Source organism: Scatophagus argus, chromosome 5 (genome assembly GCF_020382885.2).
Source record: "Scatophagus argus isolate fScaArg1 chromosome 5, fScaArg1.pri, whole genome shotgun sequence".
In the NCBI taxonomy this organism is placed as follows: Eukaryota; Metazoa; Chordata; class Actinopteri; family Scatophagidae; genus Scatophagus; species Scatophagus argus.
This window is the reverse complement of record NC_058497.1, coordinates 17,716,840-17,740,565: the sequence shown is the minus strand read 5'-3', so window position 1 is coordinate 17,740,565 and position 23,726 is coordinate 17,716,840. Positions and strand designations below refer to the sequence as shown.

At 41.6% G+C, this 23,726-nt stretch overlaps 4 protein-coding genes across 4 annotated transcripts; all 4 read right to left on the bottom strand.

The window, feature by feature from the left end:
- Positions 1-215: 215 nt before the first annotated feature.
- LOC124059184 (extracellular calcium-sensing receptor-like) lies at positions 216-5,126 on the bottom strand. The gene is made up of 8 exons (XM_046389008.1): positions 5,020-5,126; positions 4,324-4,618; positions 3,907-4,196; positions 3,313-3,608; positions 2,419-2,624; positions 2,111-2,332; positions 1,276-1,399; positions 216-1,197 (listed from the first exon to the last, which is right to left on the bottom strand). The coding sequence occupies exons 1-8, from the start codon at positions 5,124-5,126 to the stop codon at positions 293-295; spliced, it is 2,445 nt and encodes an 814-aa protein (XP_046244964.1). The 3' UTR covers positions 216-292.
- A 596-nt stretch (positions 5,127-5,722) lies between these two features.
- On the bottom strand, positions 5,723-10,976 carry LOC124059831 (extracellular calcium-sensing receptor-like). The gene is made up of 8 exons (XM_046390215.1): positions 10,513-10,976; positions 9,838-10,132; positions 9,426-9,715; positions 8,830-9,125; positions 7,936-8,141; positions 7,628-7,849; positions 6,792-6,915; positions 5,723-6,713 (listed from the first exon to the last, which is right to left on the bottom strand). The coding sequence occupies exons 1-8, from the start codon at positions 10,821-10,823 to the stop codon at positions 5,809-5,811; spliced, it is 2,649 nt and encodes an 882-aa protein (XP_046246171.1). The 5' UTR covers positions 10,824-10,976; the 3' UTR covers positions 5,723-5,808.
- Positions 10,977-11,007: 31 nt separating this feature from the next.
- On the bottom strand, positions 11,008-16,251 carry LOC124059832 (extracellular calcium-sensing receptor-like). Its single transcript, XM_046390216.1, has 8 exons — positions 16,208-16,251; positions 15,650-15,944; positions 15,230-15,519; positions 14,641-14,936; positions 13,627-13,832; positions 13,270-13,491; positions 12,285-12,408; positions 11,008-12,206 (listed from the first exon to the last, which is right to left on the bottom strand). Exons 1-8 carry the CDS (start codon positions 16,234-16,236, stop codon positions 11,302-11,304), a joined length of 2,367 nt encoding a protein of 788 aa, XP_046246172.1. The 5' UTR covers positions 16,237-16,251; the 3' UTR covers positions 11,008-11,301.
- A 635-nt stretch (positions 16,252-16,886) lies between these two features.
- LOC124058991 (extracellular calcium-sensing receptor-like) lies at positions 16,887-23,163 on the bottom strand. Its single transcript, XM_046388649.1, has 8 exons — positions 23,135-23,163; positions 22,468-22,762; positions 22,002-22,291; positions 21,425-21,720; positions 20,341-20,546; positions 20,006-20,227; positions 17,958-18,081; positions 16,887-17,874 (listed from the first exon to the last, which is right to left on the bottom strand). Exons 1-8 carry the CDS (start codon positions 23,161-23,163, stop codon positions 16,976-16,978), a joined length of 2,361 nt encoding a protein of 786 aa, XP_046244605.1. The 3' UTR covers positions 16,887-16,975.
- Positions 23,164-23,726: the final 563 nt, after the last annotated feature.

Here is a 23,726-nt window from a genome sequence, read left to right as displayed (position 1 = left end):
ATTATGAAAATGTTGTGACAAAACTAAGTACCACACATTGTTGTCATGAAATTAGAGTTTATTAACATGACATTTTCTCTGTTTTGTTTCTCTTGTTTGTGTGTATGTGTGTGAAAAATTCAAAAAAATGGAAGGAAGTTCAAAAATCTTTAATTAAAATTCTTAAATAACATAAATCAAAAAACTTGTACATTTAAATATTTGAAGCAACTAGGTGAAAACTGTTGATTGTGTACAGCAACTGTTCTTCGACTACATTTTATGACATATCTATTTCCAAACCTCAGACGTCTCACATTAAGCTTTTGTTCATTAAATGTTTCTTTGTGTTCCTCTCTGGCTTAAACAATATGATGAAACACTTTGGAGCAAATATACACAGAATTAATCCAAAACTGGAGGCCAGAATGGCAAAAATCTCCACAGCCACAGTAAATTTCCCAGGAGAGCTGACATACGCTGGGATAAAGGTGATCCACACTGCACAGAATATCAACATGCTGAAGGTGATAAGCTTGGCTTCATTAAAATTATCAGGTAGTTTGCGGGCTAAGACAGCTAACACTAAGCAAAAGGCAGCCAGCAGGCCAATGTACCCGAGCACAGCCCAGAACCCAATATCTGAGCCCAATGCACACTCCAGGATGATCCTCTCTTTGTATGTGGTCAGGTTTTTCATCGGAAAAGGGGGACTAAGAACCAACCAAATGGTACATATTAAAACTTGAACAAATGTAAAAGACACCACAGTCATTCTTTGCTGTGGAGGACCAAACCATTTCATGACGTTACTACCTGGGAGTGTAGCTTTGAAGGCCATCAACACAACTATTGTTTTCCCAAGAACACAAGAGATGCAGAGGACGAAGGTGATCCCAAATGCTGTGTGGCGCAGCATGCAGGACCACTCAGTGGGTGCTCCAATGAAAGTTAATGAACATAAGAAACAGAGAGTCAGGGAGAAGAGCAGCAGGAAGCTCAGCTCAGAGTTGTTGGCCCTGACAATCGGGGATGTCCTGTGATGAAAGAACACAGCCGCTGTTATAATGGCAAGACAGGCACCAGCAACTGAGAATGCAGCCAGGATGATTCCTAGGACCTCGTCAAAGGACAGAAACTCTATAGGCTTGGGGAGACAAGAGTCTCTCTCTGCATTTGGCCAGAACTCCTTGGGGCAAGGGAAACAATCAGGAGAATCTGAAAGAATAAATTAAAAAGAACTTTAAACAGTCAAATATTTGATGTTGTAGACATGCATCAAAAACAGAAAGTTACCTGTAGCATTGCTAATCTCTCCCTCAGGACACAGTATACAATCATAACAGCAGATGGGTTTTCCTTTCTGCAGCACTTTACGAGTTCCTGGAGGACAGCTGTCACTGCACACTGACACAGGGACCTGGCACACAGATACAAACGTATTAATTTCCATGAGGGTTCGTGTTACTCTTTGGTTTAAAGCATACCTTTAAAATCAGTGGATGAATTTTCTTTCCTTCTCTCAAATATTATTAGCCATATGTTGTCATTGAAACATAGGAGCATAAACTGTGCTCCTGCCCCAACAGCTGTTTCGTAAATCCGACTGGATTAGCTATGAATGCGGCCTTTCTCTCCTTCATCTCCTGTGCCATTCTGGTCCGTGCAGGGTCATGAGCTTCTTCCTGATGATATAGCGGATCTCAACAAATGGTGATTTCTACTCTTCCTCCTTAGCAAGCTTGAAATGTTTCTGACCAGTGGGGCCTTTGGTGACTTCACATTCTAAGAACATGGATATTTATGTACAGTTGGTCCCCCAATGCAGCCATGGCAGCTTCCAGTCTTCTGGGAAGGCATTCCGTGGTATTTTGGAGTGTTTCTGTTGGGGGGTTTGCCCATACAGGCAGTGCGACATCTGTGGGGTCAAGGCTCTGTGTGGGCCAATGGGTTCTTCTGCACTGGTCTCATCTGGCCATGTGTTTGTGGACCTTGCTTTATGCGCTGGGGCAAAGTCATGCTGGGGTCAAAGGGGGGCTTCCCTAGGCTGTTGCCATGGGGTAGGAGGCATAGCAATGTCCTCAATTTGAATCAATTAATAAAGCTTTGTACTTTGTCTACCACTTCTTACTTGTGTTCTACCTTCCATCCAGGTGAGGTTCCTGTTGATACTGAACTCCTGGCCCGCTGACAGTGATGCATCGTAGAAACCTACTGTCACAAACTCAATGCTGCCACTTTCACTTTTCTGCCAGTTAACCAGCTCATATGTGGCCACAGGATCCCCATTGGCATCAAATGACACATCATAACCATTTTGGGAAAATTTGACTTTCTTCAGCTGAGTGAGAAACTGTGAAGATGAAGTAAAGTAAGACAGTGTTGGAGAGAAAGGAATATTTAAAGCACCGGGGTGTTCATCACTTAATTTCGACTGACCTGATTGGACTCTATATTGGTGTTTTTGTCACACTGAGTTGTAGAATTTGTTTCCTGACACACTGAATTATGAATGGCATGTGCTATTGCATAAACAGCCTTGTACACCATGTTAGTGATTCGGAGCTGAGATGTGTCAGTGTAAAGACTCTGGAGCGTCTGTATGTCTTCAGATCCATCACACACTCTCTCATCCACGGCTGCAGCTGAAAGCACACAGAGGAGAAGAATGTGTTTGAAGCTTCGACAATGGTATTATAATAGTATTCATTACTGTGTTTATTATTCTTTTCATACCTTTAAATCTCAACTGTATCAGTTTGTTTTATTTGTGTCTTTTGTTTTCAGAGTCATGACTACCAAGGCTTGTTAACACCAATCACTCATATGATTAGAGGCCTTCATGTAAGAACAGCACACCACTTTTTCAGTGAAATCACCAACTATCTTAAGTTGTTTTAATTGTGTTGAAAATAAAGAAGTGACCTGAATTCACTCTTATTATAACAATCTAATTCATAATGTAAATGGATGTTTAATATTATCTTTCTTCAGCTGTGTGTCTAGAGACTGACAATATAATGTGTGTTTGTGTTTGGAACTTAAGTTTTAGTGCACACAGCAGCCAAAATCATACAAAATCTTGACAGGACCTAAAGTTGAAATCAATAAGCAAGATTATTCATAAAACTGCATCTTCTGTCCACCTCATGTCTTTGTTCAATATCAATATACTGTGTACTGTAATATACTAGAAATCTGTGGCTTGATCTTAAAGTAGCTGATGACCTTTTAACATAGTAAGTTCCACTCAAACAGACAATCAACAAAATAACACCCACTCATCACCAACAGATACTGATATCATGTTAAAAATCAGCTTGACCACCTCACTTTTTCCCAGCCTGCAGTTGAATGCCTCCTCCCAGAACTCAGTAAGCAGTGGAGATGCAGCCACTTTAGTGGGAGAGAGATCCAGCAAGAATTCTCTCAGACCTGGAATGACAGCTCGCTGAATCCCAAATCCAATGGCTCCAGCACAGAAGCTGAACCTCAGCAGGTCCCGGCTCGTTACCCAGGATTCACTGCCGATCCACTGGCGAGGAGGGGAGGGCTCCAGTGACAGCTCCTCCATTAAGATCCTGAATTCTGTAGAAGCTACAAATGCTACGATAACTGTTGCCGTTGACCTGTAGAGACATGAGTAGCCCACATTAAATTTTACAAAGCAAGTATCAAGACTGGTGAAAAAAGGAAGGGAGACACATTTTGTGTGGTGAATGTGCAGCTTGGGTGCCACAGACTATTGTTAATAGCAAGATATGCATTATTGATGAAAAAATAAACATCATACCAGTGTAAAATCGGAATAAAAAGTTCCAAATGAGAAAATGTCTTTTTCTTAGCCTTATCAAAACATTTAGGGCTTTGTAAGCAGAAAGTCATTGTCACACAGGGAACAAAAGCCTCAAACAGTGATACAGAAACCTGCGGATGACGTCTGCTACTCTCTGGATCCTGCTGCGTGGGTGGGTCCGATAGAAAGATTCAGAGTATTCCACACAGATCCCCTCCTTCTGGGCTGCTTGCAGGAAAGTCGCCATGCCGTTATTGCCATAGTCCGAATCCGAGCGGACAGCACCTATCCAAGTCCAGCCAAAGTGTTTCACCAGCTTGGCCAGCGCGTCAGCTTGGAACTGATCACTCGGGATTGTTCTGAAGAAAGTCGGGAACTGCTGCTTATCGGACAGACATGCACAAGTGGCAAAGTGGCTCACCTGAGGAAAACAACAGTGTGACTCTTTTAAGTGTAATTCTTTAAGTCAGAAAGAGAACAATAAATCAGTAAATAATCGCCAATTGTCCACAATGAAAACATATTGGCCAGAAATTCAAAATATTTACGAGAGGAATATCAAAGGCCCCGATGACGCGCGACATGCTGATGGATGGAGTGGAGCCAGACTCACCGATGATGGCCATCACCATACCTGACTGTGAGCAATTATCGCCCGTGTAAAACACCGGGTCGAGACCATTTAACAGTTTGAAAGCCGCTTGCACCGCCACGGGTACTTCGGCGCACGAGTCGTGGATCTGATAACCGAGTTTGATGCCTGGCAGCAGCTCCGAGCTGTTGTTAATCTCCTCGATGGCGAAGATCATTGCGCGTGAGAAACGCAGTTCACTGGACTCCAGACTGCACACAGACACTCATGTCACTGTGCGAATTTACAAATAATCAAGACAATTCACAAATCAAAAACACACCACAATAGAGAATTCATTCTTGGACTGGACAATTAACGATAACTGCAAAGCATTTCTGAAACCAATATCACAGTTACCTTAACACAAAAAATTTAAAACACAAAACTGGACATCTACATCGGAATTTTAATGCACTGATTAAAAATCAAATTAATCAAAAATTCCAGTTCATTTTAGTTATGTTCAAAATATATAGATTAATAAAGATTTCAACACTTGCTGAAATCAAAAAAACTTGACAACACGATTTAAAGCATTTTTTAAAAAAAACCAAAACATTTCTTTTCCCACACATTATAACTTTGTCTTATCCACACTTCTCTTACTGACCTCCCTGTGCACTTGAGAGGCTGAGGCATGGTGGTGTAGTTATTCTCCACTGTTTGTTTGTAGCGGTGTATGGAGAAAACACCTCCGATAACATAGTCTCCATGCATTGAGAATGCAGGCAGACGACTGGTACCCTGAAGCTTACATTTCACAGATGAGGCCTCAGTGCTGACCCCAGCACCACTCCTATCCTCTGTAAGCCCAGCCCTTTGTTTCACAGCCTCCCCAGAACCATTAGAGACAAGAGCTGAGTTCAGCTCATGCAAAACCAGAGACAGAATCAGACCAATAAAAACAGCTGAGATCTCCATCCCTCGTGTGTCTGCATATGAGCATACCTTATGTGTTTTCACTGTTTTATAGAAATTAAAAACAGCATCTTCCCTCCTTCTTTTGTAGGTCAACTTACTACACCCATACAGTGTTGCTGCTATTGGGTCTTCTTTCTTATGTCAGTCACACAATTGATCTGTTGCAAGTTAATGTATTTGAAATGAATTATGAAAATGTTGTGACAAAACTAAGTACCACACATTGTTGTCATGAAATTAGAGTTTATTAACATGACATTTTCTCTGTTTTGTTTCTCTTGTTTGTGTGTATGTGTGTGAAAAATTCAAAAAAATGGAAGGACGTTCAAAAATCTTTAATTAAAATTCTTAAATAACATAAATCAAAAAACTTGTACATTTAAATACTTGAAGCAACTAGGTGAAAACTGTTGATTGTGTACAGCAACTGTTCTTCGACTACATTTTATGACATATCTATTTCCAAACCTCAGACGTCTCACATTAAGCTTTTGTTCATTAAATGTTTCTTTGTGTTCCTCTCTGGCTTAAACAATATAATGAAACACTTTGGAGCAAATATACACAGAATTAATCCAAAACTGGAGGCCAGAATGGCAAAAATCTCCACAGCCACAGTAAATTTCCCAGGAGAGCTGACATACGCTGGGATAAAGGTGATCCACACTGCACAGAATATCAACATGCTGAAGGTGATAAGCTTGGCTTCATTAAAATTATCAGGTAGTTTGCGGGCTAAGACAGCTAACACTAAGCAAAAGGCAGCCAGCAGGCCGATGTACCCGAGCACAACCCAGAACCCAATATCTGAGCCCAATGCACACTCCAGGATGATCCTCTCTTTGTATGTGGTCAGGTTTTTCATCGGAAAAGGGGGACTAAGAACCAACCAAATGGTGCATATTAAAACTTGAACAAATGTAAAAGACACCACAGTCATTCTTTGCTGTGGAGGACCAAACCATTTCATGACGTTACTAGCTGGAAGTGTAGCTTTGAAGGCCATCAACACAACTATTGTTTTCCCAAGAACACAAGAGATGCAGAGGACGAAGGTGATCCCAAATGCTGTGTGACGCAGCATGCAGGACCACTCAGTGGGTGCTCCAATGAAAGTTAATGAACATAAGAAACAGAGAGTCAGGGAGAAGAGCAGCAGGAAGCTCAGCTCAGAGTTGTTGGCCCTGACAATCGGGGATGTCCTGTGATGAAAGAACACAGCCGCTGTTATAATGGCAAGACAGGCACCAGCAACTGAGAATGCAGCCAGGATGATTCCTAGGACCTCGTCAAAGGACAGAAACTCTACAGGTTTGGGGAGACAAGAGTCTCTCTCTGCATTTGGCCAGAACTCCTTGGGGCAAGGGAAACAATCAGGAGAGTCTGAAAGAATAAATTAAAAAGAACTTTAAACAGTCAAATGTTTGATGTTGTAGACATGCATCAAAAACAGAAAGTTACCTGTAGCATTGCTAATCTCTCCCTCAGGACACAGTATACAATCATAACAGCAGATGGGTTTTCCTTTCTGCAGCACTTTACGAGTTCCTGGAGGACAGCTGTCACTGCACACTGACACAGGCACCTGGCACACAGATACAAACGTATTAATTTCCATGAGGGTTCCTGTTACTCTTTGGTTTAAAGCATACCTTTAAAATCAGTGGATGAATTTTCTTTCCTTCTCTCAAATATTATTAGCCATATGTTGTCATTGAAACATAGGTGCATAAACTGTGCTCCTGCCCCAACAGCTGTTTAGTAAATCCGACTGGATTAGCTATGAATGCAGGCTTCCTCTCCTTCATCTCCTGTGCCATTCTGGTCCGTGCAGGGTCATGAGCTTCTTCCTGATGATATAGCGGATCTCAACAAATGGTGATTTCTACTCTTCCTCCTTAGCAAGCTTGAAATGTTTCTGACCAGTGGGGCCTTTGGTGACTTCACATTCTAAGAACATGGATATTTATGTACAGTTGGTCCCCCAATGCAGCCATGGCAGCTTCCAGTCTGCTGGGAAGGCATTCCGTGGTATTTTGGAGTGTTTCTGTTGGGGGGGTTTGCCCATACAGGCAGTGCGACATCTGTGGGGTCAAGGCTCTGTGTGGGCCAATGGGTTCTTCTGCACTGGTCTCATCTGGCCATGTGCTTGTGGACCTTGCTTTATGCGCTGGGGCAAGGTCATGCTGGGGTCAAAGGGGGGCTTCCCTAGGCTGTTGCCATGGGGTAGGAGGCATAGCAATGTCCTCAATTTGATTCAATTAATAACGCTGTGTACTTTGTCTACCACTTCTTACTTGTGTTCTACCTTCCATCCAGGTGAGGTTCCTGTTGATACTGAACTCCTGGCCCGCTGACAGTGATGCATCGTAGAAACCTACTGTCACAAACTCAATGCTGCCACTTTCACTTTTCTGCCAGTTAATCAGCTCATATGTGGCCACAGGATCCCCATTGGCATCAAATGACACATCATAACCATTTTGGGAAAATTTGACTTTCTTCAGCTGAGTGAGAAACTGTGAAGATGAAGTAAAGTAAGACAGTGTTGGAGAGAAAGGAATATTTAAAGCACCGGGGTGTTCATCACTTAATTTCGACTGACCTGATTGGACTCTATATTGGTGTTTTTGTCACACTGAGTTGTAGAATTTGTTTCCTGACACACTGAATTATGAATGGCATGTGCTATTGCATAAACAGCCTTGTACACCATGTTAGTGATTCGGAGCTGAGATGTGTCAGTGTAAAGACTCTGGAGCGTCTGTATGTCTTCAGATCCATCACACACTCTCTCATCCACAGCTGCAGCTGAAAGCACACAGAGGAGAAGAATGTGTTTGAAGCTTCGACAATGGTATTATAATAGTATTCATTACTGTGTTTATTATTCTTTTCATACCTTTAAATCTCAACTGTATCAGTTTGTTTTATTTGTGTCTTTTGTTTTCAGAGTCGTGACTACCAAGGCTTGTTAACACCAATCACTCATATGATTTGAGGCCTTCATGTAAGAACAGCACACCACTTTTTCAGCGAAATCACCAACTATCTTAAGTTGTTTTAATTGTGTTGAAAATAAAGAAGTGACCTGAATTCACTCTTATTATAACAGTCTAATTCATAATGTAAATGGATGTTTAATATTATCTTTCTTCAGCTGTGTGTCTAGAGACTGACAATATAATGTGTGTTTGTGTTTGGAACTTAAGTTTTAGTGCACACAGCAGCCAAAATCATACAAAATCTTGACAGGACCTAAAGTTGAAATCAATAAGCAAGATTATTCATAAAACTGCATCTTCTGTCCACCTCATGTCTTTGCTCAATATCAATATACTGTGTACTGTAATGTACTAGAAATCTGTTGCTTGATCTTAAAGTAGCTGATGACCTTTTAACATAGTAAGTTCCACTCAAACAGACAATCAACAAAATAACAACCACGTGGAACCAACAGATATTGATATCATGTTAAAAATCAGCTTGACCACCTCACTTTTTCCCAGCCTGCAGTTGAATGCCTCCTCCCAGAACTCAGTAAGCAGTGGAGACGCAGCCACTTTGGTGGGAGAGAGATCCAGCAAGAATTCTCTCAGACCTGGAATGACAGATCGCTGAATGCCAAAGCCGACGGCTCCAGCACAGAAGCTGAACTTCAGCATGTCTCTGTTGGTTACCCAGGCCTCGGTGCCAATCCACTGGCGAGGAGGGGAGGGCTCCAGTGACAGCTCCTCCATTAAGATCCTGAATTCTGTAGAAGCTACAAATGCTACGATAACTGTTGCCGTTGACCTGGAGAAACATGAGTAGCCCACATTAAATTTTACAAAGTAAATATCAAGACTGGTGAAAAAAGGAAGGGAGACACATTTTGTGTGGTGAATGTACAGCATGGGTGCCACAGACTATTGTTAATAGCAAGTTATCCATTATATATGAAAAAAAATAAACATCATGCCAGTGTAAAATCGGGGAAAAAAGTTCCAAGTGAGAAAATATCTTTTTCTTAGCTTTATCAAAACATTTAGGGTTTTGTAAGCAGAAGGTCAGTGTCACACAGGGAACAAAAGCCTCAATCAGTGATACAGAAACCTGCGGATGACGTCTGCTACTCTCTGGATCCTGCTGCGTGGGTGGGTCCGATAGAAAGATTCAGAGTATTCCACACAGATCCCCTCCTTCTGAGCTGCTTGCAGGAAAGTCGCCATGCCGTTATTGCCATAGTCCGAATCCGAGCGGACAGCACCTATCCAAGTCCAGCCAAAGTGTTTCACCAGCTTGGCCAGCGCGTCAGCCTGGAACTGATCACTCGGGATTGTTCTGAAGAAACTCGGGAACTGCAGCTTATCGGACAGACATGCACAAGTGGCAAAGTGGCTCACCTGAAGGAAAAACAACAGTGTGGTTCTTTTACGTGTAAAGTCAGAAAGAGAACAATAAATCAGTAAATAATCGCCAATTGTCCACAATGAAAACATATTGGCCAGAAATTCAAAATATTTACGAGAGGAATATCAAAGGCCCCGATGACGCGCGACATGCTGATGGATGGAGTGGAGCCAGACTCACCGATGATGGCCATCATCATACCTGACTGTGAGCAATTATCGCCCGTGTAAAACACCGGGTCCAAACCATTTGAAAGCTGAAATGTCACATGCATGGCCACGGGCACTGCGGCGCACGAGTCGTGGATCTGATAACCGAGTTTGATGCCTGGCAGCAGCTCCGAGCTGTTGTTAATCTCCTCGATGGCGAAGACCGTTGCGCGTGAAAAACGCAGTTCACGCGAGTCCAGACTGCACACAGACACTCATGTCACTGTCCAAATTTACAAATAATCAAGACAATTCACAAATCAAAAACACACCACAATAGTGAATCCATTCTTGGACTGGACAATTAACGATAACTGCAAAGCATTTCTGAAACCAATATCACAGTTACCTTAACACTACATAGGAATTTCAATGCACTGATTAAAAATCAAATTAATTTCAAAAATTTCAATGCATTTTAATTGTTAAAAATATATAGCATATTAAAGATTTCAACACTTGCTGAAATCAAAAAACTTGACAAAAGACTTGACAACACGATTTAAAGCACATCAAACATTTTAAAACATTTCTTTTCCCACACATTATAACTTTGTCTTATCCACACTTCTCTTACTGACCTCCCTGTGCACTTGAGAGGCTCAGGCATAGTGGTGTAGTTATTCTCCACTGTTTGTTTGTAGCGGTGTATGGAGAAAACACCTCCGATAACATAGTCTCCATGCATTGAGAATGCAGGCAGACGACTGGTACCCTGAAGCTTACATTTCACAGATGAGGCCTCAGTGCTGACCCCAGCACCACTCCTATCCTCTGTAAGCCCAGCCCTTTGTTTCACAGCATCTCTAGAACCATTAGAGACAAGAGCTGAGTTCAGCTCACGCAAAACCAGAGACAGAATCAGACCAATAAAAACAGCTGAGATCTCCATCCCTCGTGTGTCTGCATATGAGCATACCTTATGTGTTTTCACTGTTTTATAGAAATTAAAAACAGCATCTTCCCTCCTTCTTTTGTAGGTCAACTTACTACACCCATACAGTGTTGCTGCTATTGGGTCTTCTTTCTTATGTCAGTCACACAATTAATTGGTTCCAATTGAATGTATTTGAAATGAATTATGAAAATGTTGTGACAAAACTAAGTACCACACATTGTTGTCATGAATTTAGAGTTTATTAACATGACATTTTCTCTGTTTTGTTTCTCTTGTTTGTGTGTATGTGTGTGAAAAATTCAAAAACATGGAAGGACATTCAAAAATCTTTAATTAAAATTCTTAAAAAAAATAAATCAAAAAACTTGTACATGGAAATACTTGAAGCAACTAGGTGAAAACTGTTGATAGTGTACAGCAAATTCTCTTCAACTACATTTTTTGACATGTCTATTTCCAAACCTCAGACGTCTCACATTAAGCTTTTGTTCATTAAATGTTTCTTTGTGTTCTTCTCTGGCCTAAACAATATGATGAAACACTTTGGAGCAAATATACACAGAATTAATCCAAAACTGGAGGCCAGAATGGCAAAAATCTCCACAGCCACAGTAAATTTCCCAGGAGAGCTGACATACGCTGGGATAAAGGTGATCCACACTGCACAGAATATCAACATGCTGAAGGTGATAAGCTTGGCTTCATTAAAATTATCAGGTAGTTTGCGGGCTAAGACAGCTAACACTAAGCAAAAGGCAGCCAGCAGGCCGATGTACCCGAGCACAACCCAGAACCCAATATCTGAGCCCAATGCACACTCCAGGATGATCCTCTCTTTGTATGTGGTCAGGTTTTTCATCGGAAAAGGGGGACTAAGAACCAACCAAATGGTACATATTAAAACTTGAACAAATGTAAAAGACACCACAGTCATTCTTTGCTGTGGAGGACCAAACCATTTCATGACGTTACTACCTGGGAGTGTAGCTTTGAAGGCCATCAACACAACTATTGTTTTTCCAAGAACACAAGAGATGCAGAGGACGAAGGTGATCCCAAATGCTGTGTGGCGCAGCATGCAGGACCATTTAGTGGGTGCTCCAATGAAAGTTAATGAACATAAGAAACAGAGAGTCAGGGAGAAGAGCAGCAGGAAGCTCAGCTCAGAGTTGTTGGCCCTGACAATCGGGGATGTCCTGTGATGAAAGAACACAGCTGCTGTTATAATGGCAAGACAGGCACCAGCAACTGAGAATGCAGCCAGGATGATTCCTAGGACCTCGTCAAAGGACAGAAACTCTACAGGCTTGGGGAGACAAGAGTCTCTCTCTGCATTTGGCCAGAACTCCTTGGGGCAAGGGAAACAATCAGGAGAATCTGAAACAAAAACAACCCAAAATGAACTTTTAGTGGGCAAATATTTGATGTTGACATGCATGACAACCAAAAAGTTACCTGTAGCATTGCTAATCTCTCCCTCAGGACACAGTATACAATCATAACAGCAGATGGGTTTTCCTTTCTGCAGCACTTGACGAGTTCCTGGGGGACAGCTGTCACTGCACACTGACACAGGGACCTGACATGGAGATACAATCAAACTCTGTCATTCCTACACAGGTAGTACTACTTCAGGTAGTACTACTTTTTTCATACACCTAAGTTTGGAACATAGCTTTGAAATAAGTGGATGAATTTTCTCGTCTTCTCTCGTGTGTGACAACTCATATGCTGTCTTGGCAGTAAATCTAATGACAGGAAGTTCAACTCCCCCTCCTGTCACTTCAGTGCAAAGTCCATTTTTTCCTTGTTTTTGCGGATGATTTCTCTCACATCTTTTTCCACAAACACTGTAAGAAAACCCCTAATGCCTTGTCAAAAATCTTCTCCTGTCTCAATCAATGACTTCAGTGACACGAGAGCTCCCCAAAAGTCAAGCTGCCATAAAAACTTGATGTCCCCTTGGTGTCAGGCTGAAGTACTAGCCATAAACCCCACCCCTCCATGTTAACAGAGGAAACTTTCTCCAAATACATGTTGGGTGGTTTATACCATTTCATACACTTTATGTCAAGCTGAGGTTCATTTTTTCTGACAGGTTTAGCTCCAATTGCTAAACCCCTAACCCTCACACAGTCTTTCCAAAATGAGACAAACATGAAACAGCACTTCGTTTAAGTTTTGTCACAACTCTACTTAGTCAGTTTTAAGAAAAGATCAGAGATATTTGTTTGCACATGGGATGCAAACTCTTCTCTTGGGTGAAAGCTGTCTGAGGGTTCAATGGTGTGACTCACCATTGAACCCCAATCTCCACCCTACTCGAGACTTTCTCACTTTATAAACTAAGTAGTTTTTTTGCAACTGCTCGGATCATCTTGTACTGATGCAGACGTGTTTACACTGGAAATAGTTGTATACTTTGCCCATCATTGCTTACCTGTGTGCTGCCCTCCATCCAGGTGAGGTTCCTGTTGATACTGAACTCCTGGCCTGCTGGCAGTGATGCATCATAGAAACCTACTGTCACCAACTCATTGCTGCCACTTTCACTTTTCTGCCAGTTAACCAGCTCATATGTGGCCACAGGATCCCCATTGGCATCAAATGACACATCATAACCATTTTGGGAAAAATTTACTTTCTTCAGCTGAGTGAGAAGCTGTGAGGATGAAGCAAAGTAAGACAGTGTTGGAGAGAAAGGAATACTGCATTTCATTAAGTTATATTATGGTGAAAAAAGAACACTGGATTGTTTACTTGTTCATTTTTTATGAAATTTATTATTTCAAGTGACCTGTCTGGGCTCTGTCCTGGCGATTTTATCACATTTAGTAGTAGAATTTGTTTCCTGACACACTGAATTGTGAATGGCATGTGCTATTGCATAAACAGCCTTGTACACCATGTTAGTGATTCGGAGCTGAGATGTGTCAGTGTATAGGCTCTGGAGCGTCTGTATGTCTTCAGATCCATCACACACTCTCTCATCCACGGCTGCAGCTGAAAACACACAGAGACAGAAGAAGGTGTTTCTAATTTTAACAATTATATTCCACTAGAATTAATTGCTGCATTTATTATTCTGCTCCTGCTATATTTTTGTTTTATTCAAACTACCTGCACAAATTCATATATTTGTATTGTTTTCATAAAACATGTTTATTTTACATTAGATTTCAATGCATCATTTTACAGACAGGTCTTCATGTATTTTCCTTTAAATCTCTACTGTGTCAGTTTTTATCAGGCCTGTTTGTCCCAGCATCATGAACACCAACTTATGTTTTCATGTTTACACAAACTTCTTCTTTTATGGTTTGTGGCCTTTATAAAAGACAAAAACAGGACATCACTTTCCCAGTGAAATCACCAAACTGATTTGAACTGTTTCAAAGTTGTTAAAATAAAGACATGATCTGAAACCACTTTTATTAAAATAGCCGAATTCACCCTGTTAACAGATTTTTAATATTACGATCACACTTCTTTAACTTTGAGTGGGAGACTGTAAATATAATATCTGCTTATATTCTGCTGTTAAGTTCATACAAAATCTTCACAGGACCTGAAGTTGAAATAATAAAGCAAGACTATTCACAGAGTTGCATTGTCTGTCCGTGTCATGTTCTTGTTCAATATTACTGTAGTATATTGCCATCTCTACAGAAATCTGTGGCCTGATCTTAAAGCAGCAGATCACTTTGTAACACAGTGAGCTCCACTCAAAATTACAATCAACACAACAAATCAACCATTAACAACAAATTGTGAATAACATCAGTGATAAAAATCAACATTACTAGCTCACGTTTTCCCAGCCTGCAGTTGAATGCCTCCTCCCAGAACTCAGTAAGCAGTGGAGAGGCAGCCACTTTAGTGGGAGAGAGATCCAGCAAGAATTCTCTCAGACCTGGAATGACGGATCGCTGAATCCCAAATCCAATGGCTCCAGCACAGAAGCTGAACCTCAGCAGGTCCCGGTTTGTTAGCCAGGATTCACTGCCGATCCACTGGCGAGGAGGCGAGGGCTCCAATGACAGCTCCTCCATTAAGATCCTGAATTCTGTAGAAGCTACAAATGCTACGATAACCATTGCTGTTGACCTGGAGACACACACAGAACCTTAAATTATACAAAGCAAGTATCAAGACTAGTAAAAGAAAGAAACACAAGAGACACGTTTTTGTGTTGGAAATTTACAGCATGCATGTCACACACTATTTTTTATTAACAAGATCTGCAATGAATATGAGACAATTAAAAATCATAACAATGTTCAATAGACAATTTCCTGAGAAGATTGATTTTGATTTATCCTTATCAAAACAGTTGGGGTTTTGTGTGCAAAAGGTCAGTGTCACTCAGAGGACAAAAGCACAATCAGTGATGCAGAAACCTGCGGATGACGTCTGCTACTCTCTGGATCCTGCTGCGTGGGTTGGATCGATGGAAAGATTCAGAGTATTCCACACAGATCCCCTCCTTCTGGGCTGCTTGCAGGAAAGTCGCCATGCCGTTATTGCCATAGTCCGAATCCGAGCGGACAGCACCTATCCAAGTCCAGCCAAAGTGTTTCACCAGCTTGGCCAGCGCGTCAGCCTGGAACTGATCACTCGGGATTGTTCTGAAGAAAGTCGGGAACTGCTGCTTATCGGACAGACATGCACAAGTGGAAAAGTGACTCACCTGAAGGAAAACAGAAATGCAATTCTTCAACGAGACAGGCAAAAATGTGAATAAATAAATAAACAATAAACAATAAAACAGCACTAGCCTATAAAAATAATGTATCTTGCCAGTAATCCAAAGTATTTACGAGAGGAATGTCAAAGGCTCCGATGATGCGCGACGTGCTGATGGATCCCGTGGAACTAGACTCACCGACGATGGCCTTCACCATACCTGATTGTAAGCAACTATCGCCCGTGTAAAACACCGGGTCGAGACCATTTAATAGCTGGAACGCTATATGCGTCGACAGAGGCACCGCGCTACACGAGTCGTGGATCAGATAACCGAGTTTGATGCCTGGCAGCAGCTCCGAGCTGTCGTTAATCTCCTCGATGGCGAAGACCATTGCGCGTGAGAAGCGCAGTTCACGGGCCTCAATGCTGCACACAGACACTCGTGTCACTGTGCGAATTTACATATAAACAGGACAATTAAAAAAACAAAAACATTTTAAAAACATTTTTACCTATTTTAGTTATTTTCATTCCTTTAGGTTAAAATGAAGATATATTTATTTTTACTTTGAATTCTAAAGGAAAACGTAGCAACCTTTTGTTCTTTGCACATCACACAGTTGAAAACATTTCGATCATCACATATTCGACCATATTCTTTTCCATCACTTCTTCTTACTCTTACTAACCTCCCTGTGCACTTTAGAGGCTCGGGCATGGTGGTGTAGTTATGCGTCTCTGTTTGTTTGTAGCGGTGTATGGAGAAAACACCTCCAATAACATAGTCACCATCCATTGAGAATGCAGGAAGACGACTGGCACCCTGAAGCTTACATTTCACAGATGAGGCCTCAGTGCTGACCCCAGCACCACTCCTATCCTCTGTAAGCCCAGCCCTTTGTTTCACAGCATCTCTAGAACCATTGAAGACAAGAGCTGAGTTCAGCCCACGCAAAACCAGAGACAGAAAGTGGCCAATAAACAGAGTTGAGATCTCCATCACTTCAGTATCGCATATGAGCATACTGTATGTGTTTTCATGGCTTTATATAATTCTTTTGACGGCATCCCTCTTTTTAGTATACATAAACTTACTCCACCCTTACTGAGTTGTACCTGGTCCCTTTACCAGCTCTCTCTTTTTTTAATCACATATATAATTGTTGAAAATGACGTGACAAAATTCCCTCTCATTCCCAAACTAATTGAGTTTAGATTTTATTTTGAACATGGCATTTTTTTGTGTGTCAAAAATGCAAACCCATATCAAAAGAAATTCAACAATCTACAATTAAAATATTTTATTTATCAAACTTGTATATGGGAAAACTTAAATGAAATAGATGAAAAAAGAGTGTTCATTGTGTGTAACATGTGCTCTACAACTATATTTTATGATACTGTTTAACATAACTGTTTAACATATTAACTGTTTCAGAATCTCTGATGTCTTATGTTCAGTTTTTGTTCATCAAATGTTTCTTTGTGTTCTTCTCTGGCCTAAAGAGTATGATGAAACACTTTGGAGCAAATATACACAGAATCAATCCAAAACTGGAGGCCAGAATGGCAAATATCTCCACAGCCACAGTAAATTTCCCGGGAGAGCTGACATACGCTGGGATAAAGGTGATCCACACTGCACAGAATATCAACATGCTGAAGGTGATAAACTTGGCTTCATTAAAGTTATCAGGTAGTTTGCGGGCTAAGACAGCTAACACTAAGCAAAAGGCAGCCAGCAGGCCGATGTACCCGAGCACAACCCAGAACCCAATATCTGAGCCCAATGCACACTCCAGGATGATCCTCTCTTTGTATGTGGTCAGGTTTTTCATCGGAAAAGGGGGACTAAGAACCAACCAAATGGTACATATTAAAACTTGAACAAATGTAAAAGACACCACAGTCATTCTTTGCTGTGGAGGACCAAACCATTTCATGACGTTACTACCTGGGAGTGTAGCTTTGAAGGCCATCAACACAACTATTGTTTTCCCAAGAACACAAGAGATGCAGAGGACGAAGGTGATCCCAAATGCTGTGTGGCGCAGCATGCAGGACCACTCAGTGGGTGCTCCAATGAAAGTTAATGAACATAAGAAACAGAGAGTCAGGGAGAAGAGCAGCAGGAAGCTCAGCTCAGAGTTGTTGGCCCTGACAATCGGGGATGTCCTGTGATGAAAGAACACAGCCGCTGTTATAATGGCAAGACAGGCACCAGCAACTGAGAATGCAGCCAGGATGATTCCTAGGACCTCGTCAAAGGACAGAAACTCTACAGGTTTGGGGAGACAAGAGTCTCTCTCTGCGTTAGGCCAGAACTCCTTGGGGCAAGGGAAACAATCAGGAGAATCTGGAAAAAACAAAAAAATCACAAAGGGTGTTTAGCAGTAAAATATTTGATTATGTAGTTATGCATTAGAAACAAAAAGTTACCTGTAGCATTGCTAATCTCTCCCTCAGGACACAGTATACAATCATAACAGCAGATGGGTTTTCCTTTCTGCAGCACTTTACGAGTTCCTGGAGGACAGCTGTCACTGCACACTGACACAGGGACCTGACATGTAGATATAAATAATTTCAGTTTAACTGGACGAATTTCTTTTTTTTCTTTTCTCAAAACTGATAGGCCATGGAAGAAAAACTGATCACCATAAACTCCAGTTCCCACTGTGGTTACTCAAATGCAATGTATCTTTTTGAGCTGTGCAGTAACGATTGACGGAAGATGAAGATGATGATTGCTCAGTCTTCTGTCATCACAAACACAATTGCACTTGTCAAGTCTCGGCTGGTACACGTCATGTGAAGAATGCCACATCAGAAATTATGATGTAATTAACATGAATCATTCAAGCATCACATATCTCAAGCTGTTTTCATTGTAGGTCATTGGATATTTTTCATGCACATCACTTTTCATGCAGCACTTATGTAAATATGCACAAGGATCCATTTGACATTTGACTGCAATGACAAAGTATCCTCTTCACCGTCTGTGAAGGTTCTAACTTGCAGAAAGATGATCAAGAGATTGATATTTTGTACAGTCCTAACAGACCTCCAGCTCCAAGGCCTGGAGAGCGAGAGTACTGACTGAGTGAATGATCGATTCCTGCAGCATGTGTTCCACCTTCAACTCAGTTCAGGGGACTGAGTGTGACCTGGGACAGCTCAGACTGAGTAGAAACATGTGCCAAAGTTTCTTTTCCTAGAGGACAGGGTTAACATGGTGATTGGCTTGACAGATTTCTACAAATACAGTTGATGTCAGATTGGCACAGTAGTGTATAACCTGGTCTCATGCTGTCTTAACAGTTTGCAATATATAGTCAGGAGGGGGCAAGTCAGTGAATGAGTTAGTGGAGTTGAGGACTGGTCCCTCTCATATCAGTGAACAGAGTGGTTTGTGTTATGGTTTGGCGTAGGATGTTTTCTGTTGTGCTTTTCTTTTTTTGCTCTGTTTCCCTTTCCATTTTCTGTTTCTTTTGCAGAGCCTGTGGGTGGCAGGGGGTGTGGCTGGCTCCTTCTGTTGGCTGCTGAGGCACACCTGAGTTCTATCAGCCTATTCACTCCACTTTATAAGCCTGGCCTTCACTCCTGCTTGCTGCCAGATTATTCTACGCTCTACCTCTGCATGCTGTTCATCAGTTACCTGAATTCTCCTGCTGAAGATCTTTCTGTCAGCCAGATCCCTACCTCCACAGCCTGCGTTTGTTTCTGGTTTTAGTTGATTAAAAGAACCTTTTGTTCCCTCTCACCAGTGTGTTTGTCTCTGCTTTGTGGTCCTGTTCTTTAAAGAACCTAACAGGTTTGTTTCACATGACTGATTCATGATTTGAACTGCAAAAGATGACGCTCACTCACATTTCTTCTGATTTGGAGAAATGTTGAATGCCAATATTTTATGATGGTGAATGGGCTCACAAATCATCCATTTTCTATACCGCTTATCCGTCAGGGTCGTGGTGGAGCTGGCGCCAATCCCAGCTGACTACGGGTGAGAGGCGGGTTACACCCTGGACTGGTCGCCAGTCAATCGCAGGGCCAACACACAAACACAAACAACCACACACTCAAACCTAGGGGCAATGTAGAGTAGCTGATTAACCTAATGTGCATGTTTTTGGTATTGTGGGAGGAAGCCGGAGTACACGCAGAAAACGTCATGACAAATACATCTCTTAAACAAACAAAAAGATGTCATCAGAAATAGAAAGAAATAGAAAGTAGTATGTTTATCTGTTTTGTCCTCAACCTCTCATCTGTCACTGATTTGTTTTAAACAAGCACAGTTCACCAATTCAAATAAAAGCAAATTGTTATAAACAAGTTAAAATGAAAGCTGTCTGTATGTATTGTAACTGTTTAACTTAATTTCTAATGCATCATAACATTTGCTGAATTTGTTTAAAATTAGCTGCCGGTTGAGAAAATTCAGCCCTTCATCAGAGTTGTGAAATTTGTCCAACACTCCTTACTTGTGTTCTACCTTCCATCCAGGTGAGGTTCCTGTTGATACTGAACTCCTGGCCTGCTGGCAGTGATGCATCATAGAAACCTACTGTCACCAACTCAAGGCTGCCACTTTCACTCTTTTGCCAGTTAACCAGCTCATATGTGGCCACAGGATCCCCATTGGCATCAAATGACACATCATAACCATTTTGGGAAAAATTTACTTTCTTCAGTTGAGTGAGAAGCTGTGAGGATGAAGCAAAGTAAGACAGTGATGGTATATTAGATAGGTATGTTATATTAAAAGCCTCTCTTGAAAGCAAGAGCATTTGGGTGTTCGTTGTACATTTCGACTGACCTCTTTTAACTCTATCCTGGTGATTTTGTCACACTGAGTTGTAGAATTTGTTTCCTGACACACTGAATTATGAATGGCATGTGCTATTGCATAAACAGCCTTGTACACCATGTTAGTGATTCGGAGCTCAGATGTGTCAGTGTACTGGATCTGTAGTGTCTGTATGTCTTCAGATCCATCACACACTCTCTCATCTATGGCTGCAGCTGAAAACACACAGAGACAGAAGAAGGTGATTTTTTTTTTTTTTTTGGACAAAGATATAACAATAGTATTAATGACTATTAATTGTTATTTTCTTGCTCCTCTATTTTTGTTCCATGTAACGTGCCTGCAGAAACTCATACATCTATATTGTACAGATCAGTTCATCCATCCATCCATTTTCTATACCGCTTATCCGTCAGGGTCGCGGTGGAGCTGGAGTCTATCCCAGCTGACTACGGGCGAGAGGCGAGGTACACCCTGGACTGGTCGCCAGTCAATCGCAGGGCCAACACACAAAGACAAACAATCACACACTCTCACACTCACACCTAGGGGCAATTTAGAGTAGCCAATTAACCTAATGGGCATGTTTTTGGTATTGTGGGAGGAAGCCGGAGTACCCGGAGAAAACCCACGCAGGCACAGGGAGAACATGCAAACTCCACATAGAAGGGCCAAAAATGACCTCATCATATCATAGTCTGAATTATATGGTGAATAGATTTTTTTTTTTTTGATATTATCTTTCTTTCCCTTTGTGTCTGCAGACTGTCAATTTAATGTGTGCTGGTGTTCATTACTTCAGTTTTAGTATCAACCACTGCAGCCAAGTTAATGCAAAATCTACATAGAATGTAAAATTGAAATGAAATTATAAGGTAGGATTATTCGCAGAGCTGCATCTTCTATCCAGCTCACGTCTTTGCTCGATATCAATTGATTTTTCACTCCAAACAAATCTGTGCTTTGATTTCAAAGCAGCTGATGACGTTTTAACACAATAAACTCCACTCAAGCAAACGATCAACACAACAACACAACCATAAGGCCAAATTGTGAATAACATCAGTGTTAAACATCAGCATAACTGGCTCACTTTTTCCCAGCCTGCAGTTGAATGCCTGTTCCCAGAACTCAGTAAGCAGTGGAGAGGCAGCCACTTTGGTGGGAGAGAGATCCAGCAAGAATTCTCTCAGACCTGGAATGACAGATCGCTGAATTCCAAATCCAATGGCTCCAGCAACAAAGCTGTACTTCAGCATGTCTCTGCTGGTTACCCAGGCCTCACTGCCGATCCACTGGCGAGGAGGAGAGGGCTCAGCTGACAGCTCCTCCATTAAGATCCCCATTTCTGGAGGAGTCAAAAATGCAACAACAGCCATCGCTGTTGACCTGAAGAGATATGATTACATCATATTACACCAAACAAATATCAAGACTGGTGAAAGAAAGAAAAAAGGCCATGAGATACACTTTTTGATGTGGTTGATGAACACTTTGGGTGTCACAGACTCTGTTTCATAACAATATCTGCACCAATTTTGAGAATAAGAAAACTAATAAAAAAATAACAACAAAAAATATCTTTTGGCTTATGCTTGGTAAGGCATTTCTATTTTGCGTGCAGAAAGTGTCACACAGGGAACAAAAGCCTCAATCAGTGATGCAGAAACCTGCGGATAACGTCTGCTACTCTCTGGATCCTGCTGCGTGGGTTTGTTCGATAGAAAGATTCAGAGTATTCCACACAGATCCCCTCCTTCTGGGCTGCTTGCAGGAAAGTCGCCATGCCGTCATTGCCATAGTCCGTATCCGAGCGGACAGCACCTATCCAAGTCCAGCCAAAGTGTTTCACCAGCTTGGCCAGCGCGTCAGCCTGGATGTGATCACTCGGGATTGTTCTGAAGAAACTCGGAAACTGCTTCTTATCGGACAGACATGCACAAGTGGCAAAGTAGCTCACCTGAAGGAAAAAACAGTAATATTCTTTAACGGGACAGACAAAAAATATTTGCCCCGTTTCAATGATTTCGGTAGAAATTCAAAATATTAACGAACGGAATGCCAGATGCAGTCAGTATGGAACAGAAAACTGAAAATGTATCACATAATTTACCAGAGTTACAAAAAAGTATGTACTTGAGGAATGTTGAAGGCCCCGGTGACTCGCGACACGGTGATGGATCGCGTGGAGCTGGACTCACCGACGATGGCCATCACCATACCTGACTGTGAGCAATTATCGTCCGTGTGAAACACCTGGTCCAGACCATTTAATAGCTCAAATGACACTTGCACCGTTAAGGGCACTGCGGCGCACGAGTCGTGGATCTGATAACCGAGTTTGATGCCTGGCAGCAGCTCCGAGCTGTTGTTAATCTCCTCGATGGCGAAGATCATTGCGCGTGAGAAGCGCAACTGACGAGAGTCGATACTGCATAGACATCATCACGTATCTATCTGTTATTTTGTGCACTTGTTAGACACAAATAAAGACTATTAACAGTTTAACAAGAAAACAAAAGGAGATTGGCAATTCATAGTTATGGACAACAACTGATAACTGCATGCATCTGTGAAACAAATAAATATTAGTTACCTGATCAACAAAATAATAATAATTAAAAGAAACAAAGACAAAAAGAAACATTCCATATGTATATATATGTACATGCACTTTTAACACTTTTACAGTTACTTTCATATTCAATACTACACCGTGTCTCCATTGTAAACACACTGTAAAACATTTCCGTTCGCGCACATTCTAACACATTGTTTTGTGTCACGTCTCCCTCTTACTAACCTCCCTGTGCACTTCAGTGGCTCAGGCATGGTGGTGTAGTTATTCTCCTCTGTTTGTCCGTAGTAGTGTATAGGAAAAACACCTCCAATAACGTAGTCACCATCCATTGAGAATGCAGACAGACGACTGGTACCCTGAAGCTTACATTTCACAGATGAGGCCTCAGTGCTGACCCCAGCACCACTCCTATCCTCTGTAAGCCCAGCCCTTTGTTTCACAGCATCTCCAGAATCATTCAGTGTAAGAGCTGAGTTCAGCTCACACAAACCCAGAGACAGAATCAGACCAATAAAGAGAGCTGAGATTTCCATCCCTCAAGGGTGTGTATGTGAGCATACTGTATGTGTTTTCACTGTTTTATATCGAGTCGAAGATCAAAGTTTCCCTCCCTCTACTGCACATCATCTTTCTACACATCAGAGAAGATGTCCTTACTTTGTGGTAGTGGATGAACTTTTGTCCTTTTCTTTGCTGTGTCTCTGACCCTGCATATTTCAGTTATTTCATTGTAAACACATCTTCCTCATTTTTGTCTTCCTCCATTTAAGTGTTTGTTATGTTGCATTAACAGATGCACTACTTTAATGGGTTG